This window comes from Chaetodon auriga, chromosome 19 (genome assembly GCF_051107435.1).
Source record: "Chaetodon auriga isolate fChaAug3 chromosome 19, fChaAug3.hap1, whole genome shotgun sequence".
NCBI lineage: Eukaryota > Metazoa > Chordata > Actinopteri > Chaetodontiformes > Chaetodontidae > Chaetodon > Chaetodon auriga.
In genome coordinates this window covers 2,558,974-2,579,790 of record NC_135092.1, presented here as the reverse complement: position 1 = coordinate 2,579,790, position 20,817 = coordinate 2,558,974, and the positions used below count along the sequence as shown (strand labels likewise).

The 20,817-nt window shown below is 39.5% G+C and overlaps 3 protein-coding genes across 3 annotated transcripts in view; all 3 read left to right on the top strand.

The window, feature by feature from the left end:
• eeig1b (estrogen-induced osteoclastogenesis regulator 1b) overlaps nt 1-5,977 on the top strand; it is a 32,099-nt gene extending 26,122 nt beyond the window's left edge. The window contains exon 12 of the mRNA XM_076758942.1: nt 65-5,977. Coding sequence (XP_076615057.1) covers nt 65-110 — 46 coding nt within the window. The 3' untranslated portion in view covers nt 111-5,977. The remainder of the gene's footprint in view (nt 1-64) is intronic.
• Nucleotides 5,978-6,972: 995 nt separating this feature from the next.
• Nucleotides 6,973-10,522, top strand: dpm2 (dolichyl-phosphate mannosyltransferase subunit 2, regulatory). Its single transcript, XM_076758965.1, has 4 exons — nt 6,973-7,037; nt 8,050-8,139; nt 8,975-9,077; nt 9,228-10,522. Exons 1-4 carry the CDS (start codon nt 7,035-7,037, stop codon nt 9,281-9,283), a joined length of 252 nt encoding a protein of 83 aa, XP_076615080.1. The 5' UTR covers nt 6,973-7,034; the 3' UTR covers nt 9,284-10,522.
• A 3,534-nt stretch (nt 10,523-14,056) lies between these two features.
• Nucleotides 14,057-20,817, top strand: part of pip5kl1 (phosphatidylinositol-4-phosphate 5-kinase-like 1) — a 29,096-nt gene continuing 22,335 nt past the window's right edge. Inside the window, exons 1-2 of the mRNA XM_076757273.1 lie at nt 14,057-14,189; nt 19,014-19,229. Coding sequence (XP_076613388.1) covers nt 14,070-14,189; nt 19,014-19,229 — 336 coding nt within the window. The 5' untranslated portion in view covers nt 14,057-14,069. The remainder of the gene's footprint in view (nt 14,190-19,013; nt 19,230-20,817) is intronic.

Sequence of the window (20,817 nt, the reverse complement as noted above, 5' to 3'; positions counted from 1 at the left end):
CTGTTTCTCTTCACCAACCCAGTCTCTGTCATGTAAATGAATGTGTGTTTCTGTATTTCCCCAGAGGAACACCTGGTATTTTTGAGCCGGTGGTCATTGAGACTCACTGAGAGATACGTCAACATTCCTGCAGCTGCATCAACTGGTTGTGTGTGGTTGTGTATGTGCAACTGTGTGCATACATGTCCTCAGTGGGTATAACTTTAAGTCAGATTGTTCTGATATTGATATCAAGCCTTTCTAGTATATTTAATCAGGTGTTGGAAGGCATGTAACACATGATTACCATATGTTTTCAAATAGTGGACAGGGCCTTTTTTTTCACCTTAAATGAAGAAAGAACCAGGTCTTTATATCTAATTTTACTGGTGTTATATTTACATTTGAAAATCTTCTGATCTGCTCCCATTTGCCGTGTTAATTCGCAGTCCTTGTTGTTTGCTGTTAACGCAGATTTAACACGTGTGTCTGTTTTACATTAAAACACTTCCAGGGAGAATAGTTCCTCCCCCTTCCTGGGAAGCTTTTATTGTGGAAGATCTGCGGGAAGTGTTGAGTTTCACTGGAGCATAATAACTGCAGTGGCAAATTGCAGCAAAGTAGAATCAAACATAATTTCTTCAGCAGTGACTGAGTACAAATTTTTATATGCTCATGCGCAGGAATTAGTCATTTATGCTCTAAAATTACCTAATTGTGCACAAATAAGCAATTCATGCTCCGGAATTAATGTCAGGTTGCTTTAACATCAGCAACTGAAGTTACATTTTGTTATTACTCAGCTCAGTTCGGGTGGAGCACCCTGAGTGTTAGCATTAGGCTAGCTGCTGTGCTTTGATGCTGAGGTGCCTAAAAATACTGAATTCATTCCTTCATATTGGTATTGTGTGGACAGCAGATTCATCTGTCCCCTTATCTCTCTAGTTTATACAGTTGTGATGTAACATTCCAGCAATACAGCGATACAGCAGTAACTCACTTAGAGTAGTGGAGGTACCTAATGTAGCACAAAATAAACACTAATGCGTTGTCATAGGTAGATTTCAGATTTCGCTCGCTAAACAATGTTGTGATCTTTGAGATCCATAAAACATTTGTTGAAATATTCACAATATTGTTTAGTTAATTCATGCACATCCATTTTTAATTTGATAGCATTAATGATCCATTTCTGTGTTTTTCCCTCCTGAGTCTTCGGGATGAGTGTCTCTGTCAAAAGGAGAAACTCAGAGCAACAGACATGGCTGTTGTTATACTGATAGAAATGATGTATGCATCTGTATAGTGCAGATAATTAAGTTATTTATTTTTTCTGGGCTGTAATTTAAGTGCTGAATTCAATCTGAGAATTCACTGTAATAGAGCAGTTATTTCCTTTACACTGGGTGTGTGTCAGACCAGTCTCTGGTTCAGTAGGTTCCAGTAATTCTCTGCAATGGCCCCTCAGCAAATTTGCAGAATGATTTGTAAAATGCGTCGAGCATCTTTGACTGGAAGTGATGTTACTGTACTTCCAGCAGACCACTTAAAAATGTTGTCAAGCATAATAGATTTTTCCCAGAGCACATTATAATATGTGACAAAAGGAACACCACAGTTAGTGTAAATATGTGTAAATGATAAAGTAAAGCTGGCTGAGGTCTGCTTAGCTTCTTCAGTTTCAGGGTTCTGGTGTAGTTCATGCTGCTTCACTGTCACACTGTTATTATTTGAACAGAACAGAGACGTCATTACTAACACCTGTCCCTTTTCTGCCCTGACACATCCAAGTGTCTGCTGGGAAAAGCTTAATGAAAGAATTTGCTTCCTTGCCTACTATGTGTTCATTGGAGTGGTGATGAAAATCAGACAACATAAAATCATTCATCATGTTTGAGAGGAGAACGAGGCGAAATCTGTTGTCAACATCTCAGAGCATGTAAAGCACAGTGCAGCTAATAAGAGCAGCAATTAATAGGTTTGATTAAACTTTGGCAGTAGAGCATTTACAATGATAGAATTTTTCAATGAATGACATACTAATATCAGACCATGGGAAATCTTACGAGCTGCAGCTGTGCTTTCCATGAAACAACACAACACACATGAACACACTTAGCATATAAAATGAGACACCATAATTGACCTCGGCTGTAGAGGTTGTTTTTGGTTCAGCTTGTCTGTTGGTTAGTCTTTAGGCAGGATAATGGAAAAAAGTGCTGGCCTGATTTTCATGACACTTAGAGGACAGTTGTAACATGGGCCAAGGAAGACCTCATTAGGATTGGATCCGAATCACATGGCGGATACACAGCATTTTTCAGTTTTCACTTGCAGATTTGCATATCATAGAAGAGTGGACTATTGGCCTTGGACTTTAGGGTAACAGTGCTTATATAGGTGCACAGTTTATTATTTTTAAACTCTTGTTTTTAAAGAGATACAGTATGTTGCTGATGTGACAAGAAACTGATCAGTCTCCTAAATTTCAGTAAATCACTGACTTATTCAGTAAACCTGTTCGCTGTACAGGGTTTTATTGCGTACATCACTGAACAAGGGACCAGTCTGAAACACACCCAGTGAAACTTTGACCAGTGCTAAGTGCACAAATTACTTGAACAATACCCCGAAGACCATTGCATTTTGAGAACTGTAGTGCAACACTGAAATAGTGGTGCATTCAGGAGGGCCTCATCAACTTGTAAAATTGGAAATTTCTGAGTACCTGATCAGCCAACAAAATACATACAGGTGGTAAAGTCAGACAATGAAACCCAGTGTGTCACTTGAACACATGATGGACACCTGTAAAGTGTATAAGGTTAATACCCATATAACTATCATAAGGTGTAAATACAGGTAAGAAACAGGAACTTTATGTTTGGTGTCCTTTATTTCCATCCCACAGCAGCTTTTTTCCACTGGTTCAGTTTATGAGATGGATTTACCACTGACTGATAACCAGACAAAGTCAAGTCAAACTGGTAAATTTGATTTTTTTCCTGTTATGATTTTCTGATTTTCTGAGTTGATAAGGGCCACTGAAGGCAGCACAAGAGGCATCAAAGGCTCTTCTTGAGGGCTGATGTCCTTTAGACAGACACCGTCAAAATCAGCCTGGAACTGAAACAGTAGCTTTTATCCTTTTATTATATTTTGATTCTATTTTATCACTGTGTATATGTACTTATTATACTATTTTGCACATGTGTGTTCTTTGGCGAGAATTGTTAGAAACCACTCCTAGGAAATGGCAATAAGCACAGGTGTCTCAAATGACATATGACATGTTCTGTGTTTAAGTTTCTTTGTTCTTTTCCACATTTCATTTCAGTACTTTAGTTAGAGGAAAAATGTAGTTTGGTGACTCAAATGCTGCTCATAGGAGACAGCACAAAGCCTGTGTTCATATGGCTGGCCATATGTAGCATTCATCTATTCTCTGCACTTACTAAATACTTATTCACTCCTTGAATTTGAATGCTCTTGTAAACTAATCAAGATTGTGAGGTTTTAAGGTGATGTACTTGCCTTTTTTTTGTTTTGTTTTAGCTCTATATCTGAAATTGCTGCTGCTGGAAATGGGGAGTAGGGTCTGTGCCCTGGAAAACCCAGACAATGATCCCTTTTGTCCTATATTCAGTTGAATATAGAACAAATTATGTTCAAACTGATCTATTTTTTGCAAATGTACACTCATTCTCGTTGTGGAATGCTCCAAAATGCTCCTGTTTGGAACATGCATATTGAGACTCAACCATGCAAATAATAATAAAGTTTATTTGTATAGCACTTTTCATGCAGTAATTGCAGCTCAAAGTGCTGTACAAGAAAGAGCAAAGCAAAAACTACATATTAACAACATCCAGAAATGTCTTGTCTTTGTACTGTACTCAACTGAATATTGCTTGAAAAGAATTTGCAAATCATTGCATTGCATTCTGTTTTATATATACGTTTTACAAAATGTTCCACCTGTTGTAGGAATTGGGCTTGTAATTGTTGGATCCATTGTCAATACTTAAAACATGATGAGCGTAGCTTTAAGACCGCATATATTTTAAGATTGATGTGGCTGTTAATTCACTTTGGAATCACAGCTTGTGCCACTTTGGAGGATCTGATTGGCACATTCATCACTGATTGATCATCAGTTGACTGCTGCTGGACCAAATAAATTCAGGATATTTAAGTCAGTCAGCCAACTTCATTGCAAACTGTCATTGAGAGGCTCAGATTAACAGACCTGACAAGAACACTGGCCTCCTACTCACTGCTTCCCTGCCTACATTCTGCCGGCACACTGACTGCACCAAGTACACTAACTTCAGCCAGAACTCATTGCACTTTGTAGGGAGGGATTGACAGTTTTTGTTCTGTGAGGGTGCTGCAATATACTGTAACTTTAACTCATAGATTAACAAGAAATTCCTATTTTCAGTATCATAGTTGAACAGCTTGTGTGAACTCTGTTCCTGTCACTTTAGAGCTACTGTAACAGTGATTCTGTGGTGAGGTCTGTCCTACAGCTGCAGCAGCACAAAGCCCCTGTTGTACCCGGACTGACAATATACAATAGATCCTCACCCCTCAGGATTCATGTGTGTGTTTGTGTATCTGCAGTGTGTGTGTGTTAATGTCTTTGTTGATACTGTGCAGTATGTGTGAATGTTCCACTACTGAACATGCATGCAGGCCATGCATGTTTGAGAGATGTGATAGGATGTATATCAGATACTGGAAAGCTTCCTTTGTGGTCCATCAAGCCCTGGTTAATCTGGGTAAATACTGTGTAAGACAGTTGTACAGAGGTACTGGTGAACCTGTAGTTATGCAGAGGAGAACTTTTCAGATGCTGTCTAGCGTCATGTAGGGCTCCAGCCACAGCAGCATCTCCTAAAGCACAAAAACAAAGAATGTATATAGAGTACCATGTCTGTATCATTTCTTTATCTTTAAATTAATGTGCTGTTTTCTCCGTCGCTTCCAATAGCATATATTTATCTCTTCATAATTATGAATATAGTTCTCAGCAGTGTCTATGTACATGTGGTCAGTCCATGTACATATGGAATGTGTGGGGTTCCACTCAGAGAACCACGGTTACACATGTAACCCTCCAGTTGATTTTTCTTTTATTTTCAGACCAGCAGGCTGGTCTACAGATTTGTATGTAAAAGCTAATAGTGTATGGTTGGATGGGACTGAAAGGATAAACAGTTGTTCTTTAAAATGAAAGGTGTGGTCATTAGAGAATACATACAGTAAAGGGAACTGCTGTGTTGGTGAATTGTTTGGTACTGTGATTTTTTTTTTTTTCTTCTATAAATTCTTGCTTTAGTGTAACCTGTGGCCTTATTAATTATATTTACATAATTATTATTATTTTTTCTCATTCATTGAAAGGCTTTTTTTCTTTCCTGGTAATTTGAAATGAAACAGAATCACTGCATAATTAGATTGCAATTATGTTACATTTGTAGCTGTAATACTGATTTTGTTTGCAAAGGAAGGAGGTTTTGGTGAAGATAATACAGAAACTATTTTAACTTTTGTAATTTACTCAGTTTAGATAAAGCTCAGCAAATTGGATATATTCTTGCCAAATTAGTAGAATTATAATAAATGCATATAAAACCCTTCTCTCACATTAATATGCTAAATAAACACCATTCTGTCTACATTTTTGGTATACTTTTGTTGTCTTCCAAAGTCAAATTGTGAATTTAAAAATTTAAAACTGATCTTTTTTTTTTTTTTTTTCCAGAATGTACTGATCTTTTTTTTTTTTTTTTTTCCAGAATGTATTTTGTCTTCAAATACAAATATTTCTCTCCCTGTATTCAAATGGAGAAAATGCATGTAAAAGTCACATTAAGCATTGAGATGATCTGTGCTGTTAATAACTGTATGTAAGCAGTGCCAGTGTGATGTGAATCATGATTTGCATAAACATTCCTACCAAATAAAGTGGTAAAGCCTGGAATCATCATCATTCCTTATTTAGTGTGGACTCATTTATTTATCTAGTACACATGGCTGGTGCTGATGCACCACACATTAATGTGCCTGTTGACATATTAAACTGAATCATAATCATGTAAACAATAATAGAATAAAATAGTGGGTTAATTACACAAAATGTGGCAGATCATACATATCTGAGGTGACTTTTCTCCTACTGTGTGCTACATACAGTAAGGGTTGATTTAAAAGTGCTTCACTTACTGTCTTTACTAAAAGGATCTTGAGTAAGTTTTTCAAACTGTTTCCATGGTCAAAAGTGAACTGTCTTGCTCAAAATTAATGTAGTTTAATGAAATAATATAACGTATGATGGACATATGTGATGGTGATAATGATTTTATGTGATATCTGGTTAGAAAAAAAAAAGTATTATTTAACCAGCATAGAGGCAATGTTAGTGCACAACGTGGGTTATGATGGTTTGCAGCTTTCATGATAATGTTGTTTCTTACAAATGTAATAATTGCAGTTGTCATAATAATTAATATACAGTACAATAAATATGATCACTACATTTCTGTATTATTAGATGAAAGATGTACATCCATTAAACAAACCCTCATTTGAGAATCTCCAATAGCTCAGAGCTTACGCTACAAACTGCCCCAGTGTAGCAAAAAGGTGCATACACATACACTACACCCTGCTGCTTTAAAATGTAATATATACATAGTAAACTTAATTCACATGTATTTGGATGTGTCACTCTGAGCCCAACAGGTTGTTTGCATGTAGTTTATGACATTGTAAATATATTAGGAAATGTACAGCAGAATGGAAAAAAAGTTTAATTTTAATTTACAGATAGCTGAATATGAATGGTAGTTACTTAATCATGCATAGTTTGGGTGTACATAAATACATTATGTACGTGGTACATGAAGTTGCCATGAGCGTCATTATTTTAAACTGTGCTCTGCGTGTCGACCAGCAGGGGGCAGCAGAGACTTTGTCAGCAGGATTTTTCAACAGGAAGAAGAACAACAACAGGAAACGTCAGCAAACAGCGGGCATACCTGTCAGAAATGGTAAGAAAACTAAGCCAATAACAGTACATTAAAAGCAGCTCTTTGAAGCTTTAACTCAGATATCGGTAATTAGTTGTAACTCTAAAAGAGCAGACGGAAAACTTTGGACAGTCTCGCCCCATGGTGATGCTAGCAGCTAGCATTTAGTTACTGCAGCTAATCCTCACGGTTATGAGGAACATGTTGGAGACATTAATGTTACCTTATGGCTTCGTAGTTGTCCTAAGATCGACTATTATAATCAGCTTTTCGTCTACGTCATAAGTGTACAGCCAATTTAGTACTGACTTGCAAATGTGCAAACCCCATAAATAACTACTGAAAACCTTTACGCTTCTCTCAACTTCAGAACAGATTACCCCGCAGATATCCCTATGCCAGTCATATGTGTTTAAAGGCTTATACACATTTTCCATGTCGATTTAAACAAGGGGACATTGATGATTCTTAAGCTACATGTATCTGGCGTCGACGTGCGTGTGTTTATAGACAAATCAGCTGTTACCTTTCAGCTACTTGAATGGAGTGTGGCATGGCTCTCTACATGAATGAGAGCTGTGACAGAATAATGAATGTTCTATGCATTGTTAATTGGTGCCCGTTGATTGGCTTCCAGAGTCACCTAAATACACTATTACTGAAGTTCAGATATGAAAAAAGCTACTTTAGATTCCTTCTGTGGCCTTCAAGTGTCATCAGGTCTGTCTTGAGAATGAGCCTGTGTGTCTCAGTGGGATTAAGTTGTCTAAATAGAGGTTAAATTTTACAAAGAAATCCATGTCAAGTGTCACCGAGAGGAAGACAGAATCACTTTATTTGTCAAGTGTACAATGTGAAGAGGATTGGACTTGGTGATACAGCACAGGGAAACAAGAAGGTTAAATGGTTAAAGAAACATAAAGACAAGAATTATATAAATTGAGAATGCAAAAATATGCAATGTCATGTGACATTTACTGGGACAGTTTGATCCTGAGTGCCTTCAGCTCTGTGGATGTTTCTTTGTTTTCAGGCTACAGGAGTGGATCAAGCAGCTGGTATGAGTCTTGTTGTCTTCAGCCTCCTGCTGTTTACATACTACTCTGTCTGGGTCATCATCCTGGTAGGTTCTGTTTGTCTCCCTCAAATCCAAATTAGAGATCCTCATTTCAACGAAAGGCTTGTTCGAACAGGTTTGAACTTCACGTCAGTTTCACAGATACCGTGCGCTGACAGTGCAGTTTGGCTGCTTGAGTGGTGGTGAAATAGTGCATGATTTATTCTCTCAAAATAAATATCAAGTGGATAGATTTTTACCCCTGCGGCCATTTCTTAAATAGATCATTTGAAAGCCAGCCACCTGTATGCTTTTACCGTCTCACAAAATATTATTCTTACATGCAAGAAGAAAGAAATCTTAAAAAATGAAATGTATGATGTTGTAGTTTGGAAAGAGATGACAGGATGAGGAGGAAGATAAAACAGAAAGGAGACATGCTGAAATTATTCAGAAAGAAATTGAAGAGCTGAAACAAAGCTGTGACTGTTAAACTATGTAAACTACATCTAATCAGTCTAATCTAATCAGTAAATCTAAACTATATAGACTATATGGTCCATTTGCTATTTTCAGATCTGGTGTCCTTTGAAAGATATTTTAAAACAATCACCAAAATGCTTTACTGACTGTCACCCAAACTACAGTGAGAGAAGATGCTGCTTCAGCAATCACACAATTAATGGCAATATTAAGATAATGGTTAATAATCACCCTGCTTAGCACTCTTTGTGTTGCTTGGCAACCATTCTGCTAAATGTCACTGAAGAACTACTTTGTTTGGCTGAAGAATGATTATTTGTTCTAACTAAGTTATCGCCTTTTCTGTTGCTGTGTGTTTATTGTATTCAGCCTCAGCTGTAAACGGTGGCCTCTCGGGGCACATTGCTTTATTTTCCAGCCTTTCGTCGATAGTGATCATGTACTGCACAAGTATTTTCTTCCTCGGGAGTACTCCGTCATTCTGCCTGGTGTTGCAGCAATAATACTGCTCCTCTGTGTAGGTGAGTAGACTCATTCTAAAACAAAGCCCACAGTCAAGTGTTGCGAGATGCAAGATGGACTCTGCAGATCAGAGGGGTTCTCTGATCTCTCTTCGTATAAAATTAAGTGAGGTGTGAGAAAAGGTAATACCATTCTTATCTTCTCAACAGGGGCCTTCACTGCAGTTATCATGTGGAAGAATCACAAGCCAAAGAAAGTGGACTGACCTCGGGATGTTAGAGTGACTGCTGTGGGTTGAAGTATGGGAAAAGATCCTGGATGCTCAAGCCGCTGGTGGCCCTACAAACAAACAAAAAATCATTCCTCCTTTCTCTAATGATGGCTTCTGAACAGCTGACATTCACTCTTACAAAAGTTATATTTGTTAAAAAGACAGTTTCTCAAGATTTATTTAGTAGTTCACTAGAAATCAGCTGCTGTGTTTCAAAGCCACCCTATGTCGGCACGGCTGAGTGGACGGGTGGAAAACACTGAGAAGACTGGGAATTACTTTGCTGAAAGCAGCACATAGAATGCAGCAATTTCACCAGGATTGTCAAATTTTTCTACAAACTTCCAACTTCTTACAGCTTCTGAGAATAACTTAAAAGATCACATTTGTCCAAGGGTTTTGGAATTGCTCAGTGAATCCCTGCTACAAAGAGTGTTCAGTGTGTAGACCAGTTGCTATGTTCTCTCCTCTTGTAGGCAGTGGGCTGTGTTAACTGGGATCTGTTTAGCTGAAGGGTTATGTCAGTGTCATGTTCAATAGATGTACTTGATATTACCCCTCACCCCTCTCTCTGTAGAATTTCATAGGGGTCCAGTAGATAGTAGATCCTGATGACCTACTGCAAAGTGAGAACTGAATCTTGGAGTTCGTCAGTGTCTCAGTGGACTGATTTCACTTTTATCTCTCCTGTTGTACCATATTGGCCCAAATTATGAACCCTGCTGATAAGAACACCCCCCCTTTTTTCCAACAGCTATTTTTGGATAAGTGACTCTTAAAAACAAGTTTTTCTCTTATTAAAGTGAAACCTAAAATAAGCCCATCAGGTCAGGACACTCTCCTCTCAGGCTCTTGAAGCAGTCACAATGATTCTCTCAGGCTGCTTTGTCATTGTTTGAGTCCTCATCATGGCGTTCTGTGCCAGCAGTAATTGTCTGACAGGTGTTTCAGTCCACTTTCTGTTTCTGCAGTAAAGACGTTTGGAGATTCTTTTCACTCTTTTTTCCCACCGTGGCAGCAAAACATGTTACACAAAATCTCAGAGCTCCAACTTCATTGAAAGTAGCGTGGGTCTTAAATTCTGTAAATACTGTGGTGTGTGAAGTGTGAATGATGGTAATTGTGAGTTGTTTTGATTGGAAACCAGCATTTTGTCTGGATCAAACCTACAGTAAGGCTGGACATGGGGCCAATGGTCCTTTTTCTTTGTTCAATAAAATGCTGACGCTCGCAGCTGTGTTGTATTTTTTGAATCAGAAATGTATTATTTATCTTCATATTTGCAAATCTTTCGCACAACTTTTGTCCTTTTTTAATTAGAGGTAATTTCAAACCATCAAATCATCGAACAGCTGGGACACCTCCACCTTTTCATGAATTGTCCTTATCCGCTGGGAGAAGTTCATCAGTGTATTACAGGATGGTCCCCTCATCAGGCTGATGTTGATGACCTCAGTGTGCCTCAGGAAAATACCAGTTCTGTAGTTGGTCACTGTAGAGTGCCCTGCACAACATGAAAACAGAGCCCTTTGTGTTTGTGTACTGGACACCACAACTATGCTGAGGTCTGTGTTATTAGCTTCATTTCAGCGTGTGTCTCATCTGATGTGCTTATATTCTTTCACTGTAAAAGACAAAAAACAAAACAACAAACTTAAATAATAATAACTGAACAAAGTCCAAGTAGGGATTTGAGATACTATACTTTCATGCACAACTGCATGAAATGACTGCATTTTTGACAATTGAATGCATTAGCTGACCCAGTCAATGGTTTTGTTAACAGCTAATATTAGTTCAGCTCTAATTGCAGTTAGCAAATGTGAACAACACTTCACTGGCTGCCATAAGCAGATTTCAGCTGGCCAACATTTACCTCTGATCAGTTATTGTCCTTAGGTCAGTTATTAGTTGAACATTCAGTTGTGACTGGATCAGTGCACCTGATTGCAATGAATGGTAGCTAACATTAGCTGAACAAGATAATGTGACTAGTCTGTATCAAGCAATGTTGTCCTTCACACATTGCTTGTTAGATGATGTCTCAGTGACGGTCATCAGTGCTGAGATCGGCAGCATAAATGTGAATGATCACAGAAAGAAGAAGTGTAACTGCAGACAGCTGATTACTTCATATATTTCTCTGTTAAAGAGCTGACCTGCAACCTGACCTGACCTGTACTGGGACCAAGTCTGGGAGAGAAGACCTGTTACTGAAAACAGCTGAGGCATGTTGAATGGTATCCACTCTCCCTAACACTTTTAGGACAGCTGCTTGTACATCATGACTAAACTGAAGTCATATTTTTAACAGTTGTTAGAACACAGTGATGGTTCAGCTCGGTCAGAAATGTGTAAATTAGATTATATGATGATTACTGAGGTCATCATTAAAGGTGGTGTTGTCCTGAACTACAGAGGTGTTTCTATTTTTTGTCCTCTGTATTTACATACATGAAAGGGTCAGAATATTAGGAACAGCTCTGAATAAAATGCAGCTCAGGACAACACCACCTACAATGACCTGGATGCTTAAACATATAATTGAAATAACACCACATGACAGCGTAAAAAACCTTGAACATTACAGGCAGCATAAAAGATGAAGCTTGGATTACATTAGGTAGTACAGCTGTACCTAATAAAGTGCAGACTCAAGGATTTGTCTGTATGCTGGGATGTGTGGTCACTCAAAGCACTGAGCTAACCTGCTGTGATGGAGCCACAGAATGCCTATCAAATGGCTACAAATACTACTTGGTTCACTTGATGCATCTGAAAATGTAAGATGAGAGTTTGCACTTGAAGTAAACAGTCATTATTTAATGTCAGATTCTGTAGTGGAGCACAGAGCCAAAATAACAGAAATGATGCTGATGTCCAAACACATATGGACCTAACTGTAGGTGTGTTCCCTCACCATTGTAATGTCAACCTCATGAAAATGTTTGGGAAACACTGGCTTTTAGTGTATATTTCTATCTTTCAGTGTATTAACCTGAACACTGTTTCATCTGGCTTTCCCAGTTCTCTCAGCAGCAGCAGGCTGGACTTGATTCAGCACCTGGTCTCCTCTGGGTCTATGACATGATGCCCCTGGGAGTCGAATGTTCTCATCAAAACATTGAAGTAACTGCATTGTGGTGTGGAGTGTGAATGTTTTTGCTGTCACTGTGGATCAGCAGTTTGCTTCTTGTTTGGGTGTGTGGAGATGTTTTGAACAGTGATCATCCAGTGAAGTTTATTGAGCTCTCACAGTCAGCTGTCCACATCTGCTTTTCTTCCTGCTGTTGTGGTGGAAGAACGTAATGGCTGCTCCAAAAACTTGCTTTCTGCCATATTTCTCTTCTATAGGAGGTCCAGTAAGTTTCTTTGAAGACTGTCCATTCAAGGAAAAACTTATCTAGCCAATAATACTAAGTATTAATGCATACATACAGTAAATCAGTGGTATAAGAGTGGTGGTGGTACTCAGTTCTTTTACTCAAGCCAAAGTAATGATACCGCAATGTAGAAATGCTGTGTTACAAGTAAAAGTCCTGTATTCAAAATTTGACTGAAGTAAAAGTACAAAAGTATGAGCATTAAAATAAGAGTACAAAAAGTAAAATGATCCATTTCAGAATAATGTATATTATATTACAGACATTATATTTTACGCACTTCTGGGTAGCTTGTGAATTTCATCCTGGAAATCATATTATCTTATCCATAATATTACATCATCATTTATTTGTTGATTATCATTTCTGAATCTGCTAATTGTTCACTAATTATTAACTGGCAAGTTCTGAAAAGAGTTAAGTTATTTAGTAATATCAGAATACATTTACATTGTGCATGCTGGAGAGGAGAACATATACATTCTACCATAACCTTTTTTAGCACAGGTCAGACAGTGAGCCTCAGCCAACGAGGCATACAAATCGTTGGCCCGGTGGTCTGAGCAGACGGAAATACAAGTAAACATAATCCATTGACCACATGCTGGGAGCCTTTGCCTCTGTACCTTTCACATGTTTTTCTCTCTCTGTGTCCCCATCATTGTTCACCCCTGCAGCACCCTGGTGCCCCTAGCATTTGCCTATTCTGTACTCAGCAACTGGCTCTGGGGGTGGGGGGTCAATAGGTGGGCTAATCCAGACTTGCTCATTGTACTGTATGATCACTTCAGCGCCACACCTTTTCACTAACATTGCTGTCATCTGGTTGAAACTCACAAGTCATGACTGTCTGTTGCCCATTAAGTGTGCAAGTACTTACATCTGTGTGTGGTCTTATCTGTCTACTTCTGTGTTGAACAAGCAGCGAAAACTAATCGTCCTCTGGGACTTAAAAGTTTAAGGTCAAAAACCCTCTGGTGTGTTTCAGGAAGGGAGGAAACATTCTGTGAGGATTTTTATTTATGCAGCATAGAGAGGAAACAGTGATTCTGTGAGGAACTGTGGTCTTTTCTGACTAATGTTTCATCAGCGATACCTGAAGGCAGATTCAAGACAGATATCTGGAGCGGAGAGCTAGACCACAGACTGCTGTCATCAGATGACTCTGAGTCAGCAGGGTTTGTTCTGTGGCTGCAATGCTTACAAACCCAAATAATGATAGGAATGTCTTCCATTTCTTCTAATGAAGAGGTGCATTAATTGTGAATATTGGTTATTTCATATGCACATATGCCAGCTGATGACTTGACTGGAGTGGACACAGTGCAGGCTGCAGTGCGCGGGTGGGCAGGCAGTGACAGTGTATGGGTGTGACCGCAGACTCCAGCCTAAGCTCGATGTCATCAGGCTGCAGGCTGACATGTGACACACACACACACACGCGCGCGCGCACACACACACAGACCGAGCCGGCGGCTGCGAACCGACCTGCTTTCACTTCGACGAACCACATGGAGGCAAGTAAACCGCTTTAATGTTGATGAGCTGTAGTTGAGAGGAGCTTGAGTAGTGCTTTTTCATGTTGGCACATCACTGCTACAGAGAGGAGAGTTCAGCGCTGCATCCGTTCATGAATCCTGCTCCTCCAGCTCGGAGAATTCTCTTAACTCGCTCATATTCACGTAGGCTGCTGTGTCACAGTGTTGGATGTAATTCAACAGAGCCAGGTTTTGTTATCCTCATCAGCAGGGAAGCAGTCCACACTCCCATTTAAGGCTGGAAATACCCTTTTGAAACCATCATAATTAGTCTGGCTGTTGGCTAGTATTAATCATACCAGTGAATCATACTACATTGTGAAATAGTCCTGGCAACACATCAATCCAGAAGTGATTAGATTATAATAAGAGTCATCACAAGGAAGGAAACTCATGCCATGTGGAGGGAGTGGTGTTGAAATGTTATTGACCTTAATGTCAAACTGTCAGGCTTCTTGGTGCTGTGGGCTCAACTCAGTGAAACAGCAGTTATTGAGAGGGTTGTGAACTGGCTATTGGTAAGTCCAGAGCAGGAGTGGGAAACCTTTTCCTATCACAGGTTATTCCAGCTGTTATAATTTAGCATCTTTACCACGATAACCTCTATCGTGGCTGGAAGTGTTTCTCTTTGTCAGATGGTAGTGATGATACTGCTGCTTGTAGTTGATTTTCCAGGTTTGGGTCCGTCAGTCTTGAGTGGAAAGCAGTGGTGATATTAAATGGTCAAGGTATTTCATTTAAGCTGTTGTAACTTCCATCCTGCACAAAAATGACTAATGTGTGAATGAACACGCACAATGTTTAATGACCATGACCATAAGCATTTAAAGCTTACTCATGGCTGGGGAGACAGAGGGAGTTACATGTCTGAAAGCAGCCATCAGTGTAGCAGCATGAATGTAGAACACACTGTTGTTGCACTCTGAACGAGTGCCGAACGTTAATAGGAGGTCGTGGACGTGCGTCACTGGAGTGTATTGAACATGTGGTTGACTTGCGTGCCTGCCTGAACTACTGCATGCTCCATCAGTTAAAGTTATGGACCATGCAGAGACAAAGTAGAGAGTGTATGTATGATTGACTGATTGATTGATTGATTGGCTGACTTCATGGACAAATCACAGGAACAGTGCAGAGAGAGCTATGTGGTAGGTTTGGTTTGCTTTTAGTTCTGTTAAGAGATAGTGGTGTCACTGTCAACATATTACAATATTCTTTGGCCACTTTATAATGATAATTGGCAGCTGTAACCAAGTTTATTCCATCCGGTGCTTTGACCTCATTTAATGGCAGGGAAGCTTCAATGAAATTAAGGCTGACAAATAATCTTTCCTTCAAGTTTTGCTTGCCAGCGCAGAAAAGCAAAGCTTGCTTTCGCTTAAATTATACAAGCTAACAAAAAGCATGCTTTGGGAAAAATTGATTTCAGAATCACAGTCGTGATGATAATCGTGTAATGCATAATGTGCACAGAGAGTGATGACCTTAGGGAACACACAACTGAGGTGTCTGGTGGTCCTGGTGCTGATGGAGCTGAACCTGCAGCTGGATGGAAGCTTTCTGAAAAGGCAGTGAGCCGGCCGTGATGGGTCCGCCACTATCCTACTGGTCTGCTGTCTGGCTCATGCAGAATATTCACAGGACTGGATCCTGTCCTGTGAGCTGCCTGGCTGTTTGCATGATGGTTGCATTGACGTGTTCTTTGATTTTTTAGTTTGGCCCATTTCCCACTAACATGGAGGGGGCAGGGTTTATAAACTGTAGTGCAGCTAGCCACTAGGAGGGGATCAACATGTGTTGGCTTCACTTTGGCCATTACAATAAGTCTGCAGATATAACACATGTGGTGGTCTGTGTCAAGCTACAAACATCATCCAGACATGGAGCAACATTAGCATTTGTTTGAGTTGTATTTCTGTCTCCTTGATGAAAATCGAATATTTACTCTCCTTTTAGCTCTATTTTTAGTGATGTGTCGGTCGTGAACGAAACGGCTCTTAGAGCCGGCTCTTTGAAGTGAACGATCGGAGCTGGCTCCTGCCTGGGAGCCGGAGTAGGAGCCGCTTTGGGTTTTTTTTTTTTGTTTTTTCTCGACGTTTTTTCCATTCAAGCTGCACGTGATTGGTGCACACACGCGCACACACACACACACACACACACACACACACACACACACACACAGAGCTGCGACAGACAAAATGCTGGAAAGGTGAGAAAATGAGTGACCGCAGGAAATGCAGTAAAATTTGATATAAACTATGTTTTGCACATTAGTAATTAATTTTACATAAAATTTTACATTATTTTGGTAATAAATAAATTTAAGCAACAAAAAATCTGAAGAGCCACTTGCGAGCCAAAAGAGCCGGCTCTTTTATGAGAGCCGAGCCGTGAGAACCGGCTCTCTTAAAAGAGCCGGAATTCCCATCACTACTATTTTTGCTTCCATCAACCCCTCAGGCAATCAAGGATATTTCTGGTTTTTAATTTCCTAAATGTCTCTCTATGTTCATGCTTTTCAGCAATGTTGCAGGGTGTAAAACCAAAACATTGAGATGAAAGACACTAAAAAGTTCCATACAGCTGAGGGGAACAGTCTGCTGGTTCCTCACCACCTGCAACGTTTATGCCACTACAGACAGTCCAGGCTTATTTTTAGCCTCGTCAGCCTTTATAGTGCTTTTTAATATGGAAGAAGTGAACTTATCTAAATTCAGCATTAGAGCAATTTTAACATTTACGTTTTCTCCAACATCTGACATTTCCTCTCCAAAATCGTGCTTTGCAGAACAGTAATGAAACACTCGCTGCCTGCCTGAACTGCTCTCTTGGAGATGTGATGTGTTCAAACCCCAGCAGCCTGAACACTCAAGCGGACCATCAAACACGCTCACACAAGGTTGTGATCAGACAGGAGGCTTTTGTCTGGCGGTCAAGTGAAGCTGTGAGCGTTGCTAGTAACAGAGAGAAGAGCTTAAAAGGTGCAAGGAGCTTTGCATCATGCTTGTTGCTATGGAACTGTCCAATAGCAAAGCCGGCTAACTTACAACAGGGGTTAATTTTATGATGTGATTGCCGTGGCAGTTGAAGAAGTGGGACAGGGAGTGAAGGCTGGAGTCTGAGTTTTAAGACATACATGAGCCCTGGTTAGTCGAAAGTCATACAAGAAATAATGATGAAAAGGGAGCGATCATTATTTTAAGAGGGTTATTTTTTCCTAATTATTTCCTGAAGCTGTTGCAGTCTGTGGTAGCACAGTTTGTAGAAAACAAAAAAGATTTATATTATTTGGCCATACATCAATGTGGAAATTTTTTCAACTCTTAGTGTAACAGATGCTGCTCTTAATAATGCACACGGGGCACAATTAGTTCAGCAGCCCCCTTTATTAGTTTTCAAACTGCGCCTCTGAATCTTGTGTTTACTTGATGACCAGAAGGTTAAAGGATCAATTCACTCAAATTAGAAAAAAAAAATGTTCCAGCTGAAAATAAAAATCTTAAAATACAAATTATGACACTAATATCCTAAAATAGCTGCTCACTGGAGTTTTTAACAAGGGTTACTCAAACAGGAAGTAGTCATGGATTTGTCAGGAACTATTTTCAGCAATAGACATATTTGGTGTACATGTCACCCATCACAGTGTGACTCATTGATGTGTTTTAAATAGTTCAGTCCCATTTATTAATACACTGCTGTCCACTTGTTTCTTGGCTCCTAGCTCGTCTAATTCTAATCAATATGATATTATTGTACTTTTGCTGTTGTTATTAAGTTGGCTTCAAATGAGGCTAACATTCACACAGTTTCTCTTAACTGTTCCTCAATATTACAACATTTGTCCAAAATCACCCCAGCCATATCAACCGCTGACGCCAAAGTTCAACAGACTAGCCTATAAAATAAGCAGTTAAACAACATAAATCATGACAAAACCTACAGCTTCCAGGATTAAAGTCCGGTCTTGGACAGCCGGTACTGATCCATTCTTGAGCTTGCACCGTCACTGGCCCTTGTTGAAAAGTGTGTTGTAAAGTGCACACATACATTCCAGTTTTCCAGTGGTTGTGGAGACATTTCTTTGGCATATACTGCATCTTAAATTACTATGGCTGAATATCCAAGTCAGCCAAAACACTGTGAAATGTATCCTTATCAGTGGCATCTTGTGCACTCATAGTTTGGGATGCCATTTTCACTATTGGAAACGTAGCTAGTTTACAATATGAGCAAAGAGAACAAGGACATTTTGTTTTGAGTGGCAGCATGTCCCCCTGCTACCCAGAGGCAGAGACTAGAAATCTAAGATGAAGTAACCTGTAGTTCTTCCTGTACACCAACTGCATTACTGTGCATGTCAGATGACAGTGCTGGTGACAGGGGAACAACAGATTTTGCAGCAGGAGAACCTGTCTTTCTCGCTCAGTAGAGCACACACTGAGGAATTTATTGTATCATGACTACATTTACCATCAGCATTTATTGGACATCCACATAAAAAGTGGCCAATTTTCCCTTTAAGCAAGAGATGTGTTTGGTTGAAGGACCAGCATTATGCCATTAACCAAAGCGTAACCCATGAATCCATGACTCCTTTGTGTTGGTCTCCATAGTTACCCTGTTAAAGACTCCACCGGCAGTCAGCTGTCTTTTGTGTTGTTACTGGCCTCTCTGGCTTTGACTTACTCTTTGATTTCTTTTTGCTGGAGCTTTGAAAACCTCATCTGTGTTTCTAGTACAGTGTCAGGTGACTGTACAGCAATCAAATGTTTTTGATTTATGGATCATTTTGTATCCCAGATGGAGATGTCAGCAGCTGCAAGTGGCCTGGAGACTTCTGGTCACCGTCAGTGCTCCGGCACAGTGAAGAGGAGGAGATGGGGAGGTTTGAGGCAGCAGTGGAAGCTTCTGGGCTTGTTTGAGATCGATCAGCAGCATGAGTTCTACAGCCTGACCTGCATGATGAAGGAGGGATTGGCAGCAGCCACCCAAAGCACCACTGACAACGCACCGACAGTGAGTACGGGTCAGCAGAGGCAACATTTCAATCATCTACACATAATGGACATACAACCCCGATCCAAAACAGTTGACTGAGTAAAACATACTTTAAACAAAATGTGTCAATTTAATAATCATTTTTTACATGTCATCTGAAAAAAATGCTACAACAATACATCCAATTTTTTTAGCTCATCAACTTCATTATTTTTGTGGATACATTACTATTCTGAGTCTGATGCCAGAGCACATTTCAAACAAGTTGGGACAGAGGCAACTAAAGACTGGGAAAATTGTGGAATGCTCCAAAAACACCTGTTTGGAACATTCAAACAAACAGGTTCATTGGTAACAGGTGATAGTATCATGATTAGGTATGAAAGGGGCATCCTGGAAAGTCATTCACAAGAAAGGATGCAGGGTGGTTCATCACTTTGTGAACACATTCAGGATGTGAGGACATTCAGGCTCAGGAACACTGTGAAAACGCAGTGGGAAAAACAGTTTGCTTGTGCATAATATTTAAAATTGACCCACTTAGCATTCAAATTGGAGTACACTGATGCATTAAAACACCATGTAAGTTAAAGTAAATATAGCCAAATTCAATGCATAAATTTACAGACTTTAATAGATAGTAGCCGTCTCCAGTGAAAACAAACAAAGCAAGATAAAATAAAATCAACACACTAAAACAAACAACAGGTTGACATTACGATATCGATTAGTTCATTTTAGCCTTCATAAGAACATAGACGTTCATGATCACGAAAGACAGGGTGTGGAATGCAGTCACTGTATAAAATATAGAAATATACAATGAAAGGAGAGTTTATCCATATCAGTCCTATTTCTTCTTTCAGTTGCATTCCAACACTCACCCATATAGCACATAGGCATTATACAATTGTTTGGTTGTCTTTCTATCTCTGTAAAGGTTGTGAAAAAATACTGGATTATTGTCTGATAACAATAAAATGTTTCATTAAAGATTTGGAAGTTGAGACAGAGTGACTGATAGCAACGTGGTGTCTGTTCAGGAAATGGCATCAAGATGGTTGCATGCTGTTTCTACATCCCCGGCAATAATGTGTCAGATGCAGTCATCAGATATCAAAGGCCACTCTGAAATGGAGCCAGAAAGTTGAGATGAATGGTGACTGTCAGCTCTTCATATATCCAACGGGCCTGTTTTCTGTGTGTTTCCTAAACAACACAGGCATCCAGCCATTGATTATGGGAATATTTAACTGGCCATGGGTTCCCTCAGCTATACAACTTCTTGTTTCCTCCAAATTGTTAAATTGCCATGCATAGGCCAAGGCTCAACTTTAACAGGTTAATAACTCTGAGTTGAAACAAAATAGTTTTTGTGTATGAACAGGGAGGCTGATATCAATGAGGTCACATTACAAACATTACTACTGGATGACATGCTTCATTGTTTGCTGTCAATCCTTCGTGTGTAGGTAGACACTGAAGTGGGAATGGCAGACTCGAAAGAGGAGAGTTATTTACAGAATGTAAATAAAATGGCTATTGTTGAAAAATTCCAACCATACAATAAATCAGGGGTGGGGAACATTTTTCCTATCGAGGGCAA

What these genes read in the sequence shown, in the direction of transcription:
- dpm2 (XM_076758965.1), top strand. An exon ending in CTGTCTGGGTCATCATCCTG is followed by an intron (nt 8,140 to 8,974) that starts GTAGGTTCTGTT and finishes TTTATTTTCCAG; the next exon opens with CCTTTCGTCGATAGTGATCA. An exon ending in AATACTGCTCCTCTGTGTAG is followed by an intron (nt 9,078 to 9,227) that starts GTGAGTAGACTC and finishes TCTTCTCAACAG; the next exon opens with GGGCCTTCACTGCAGTTATC.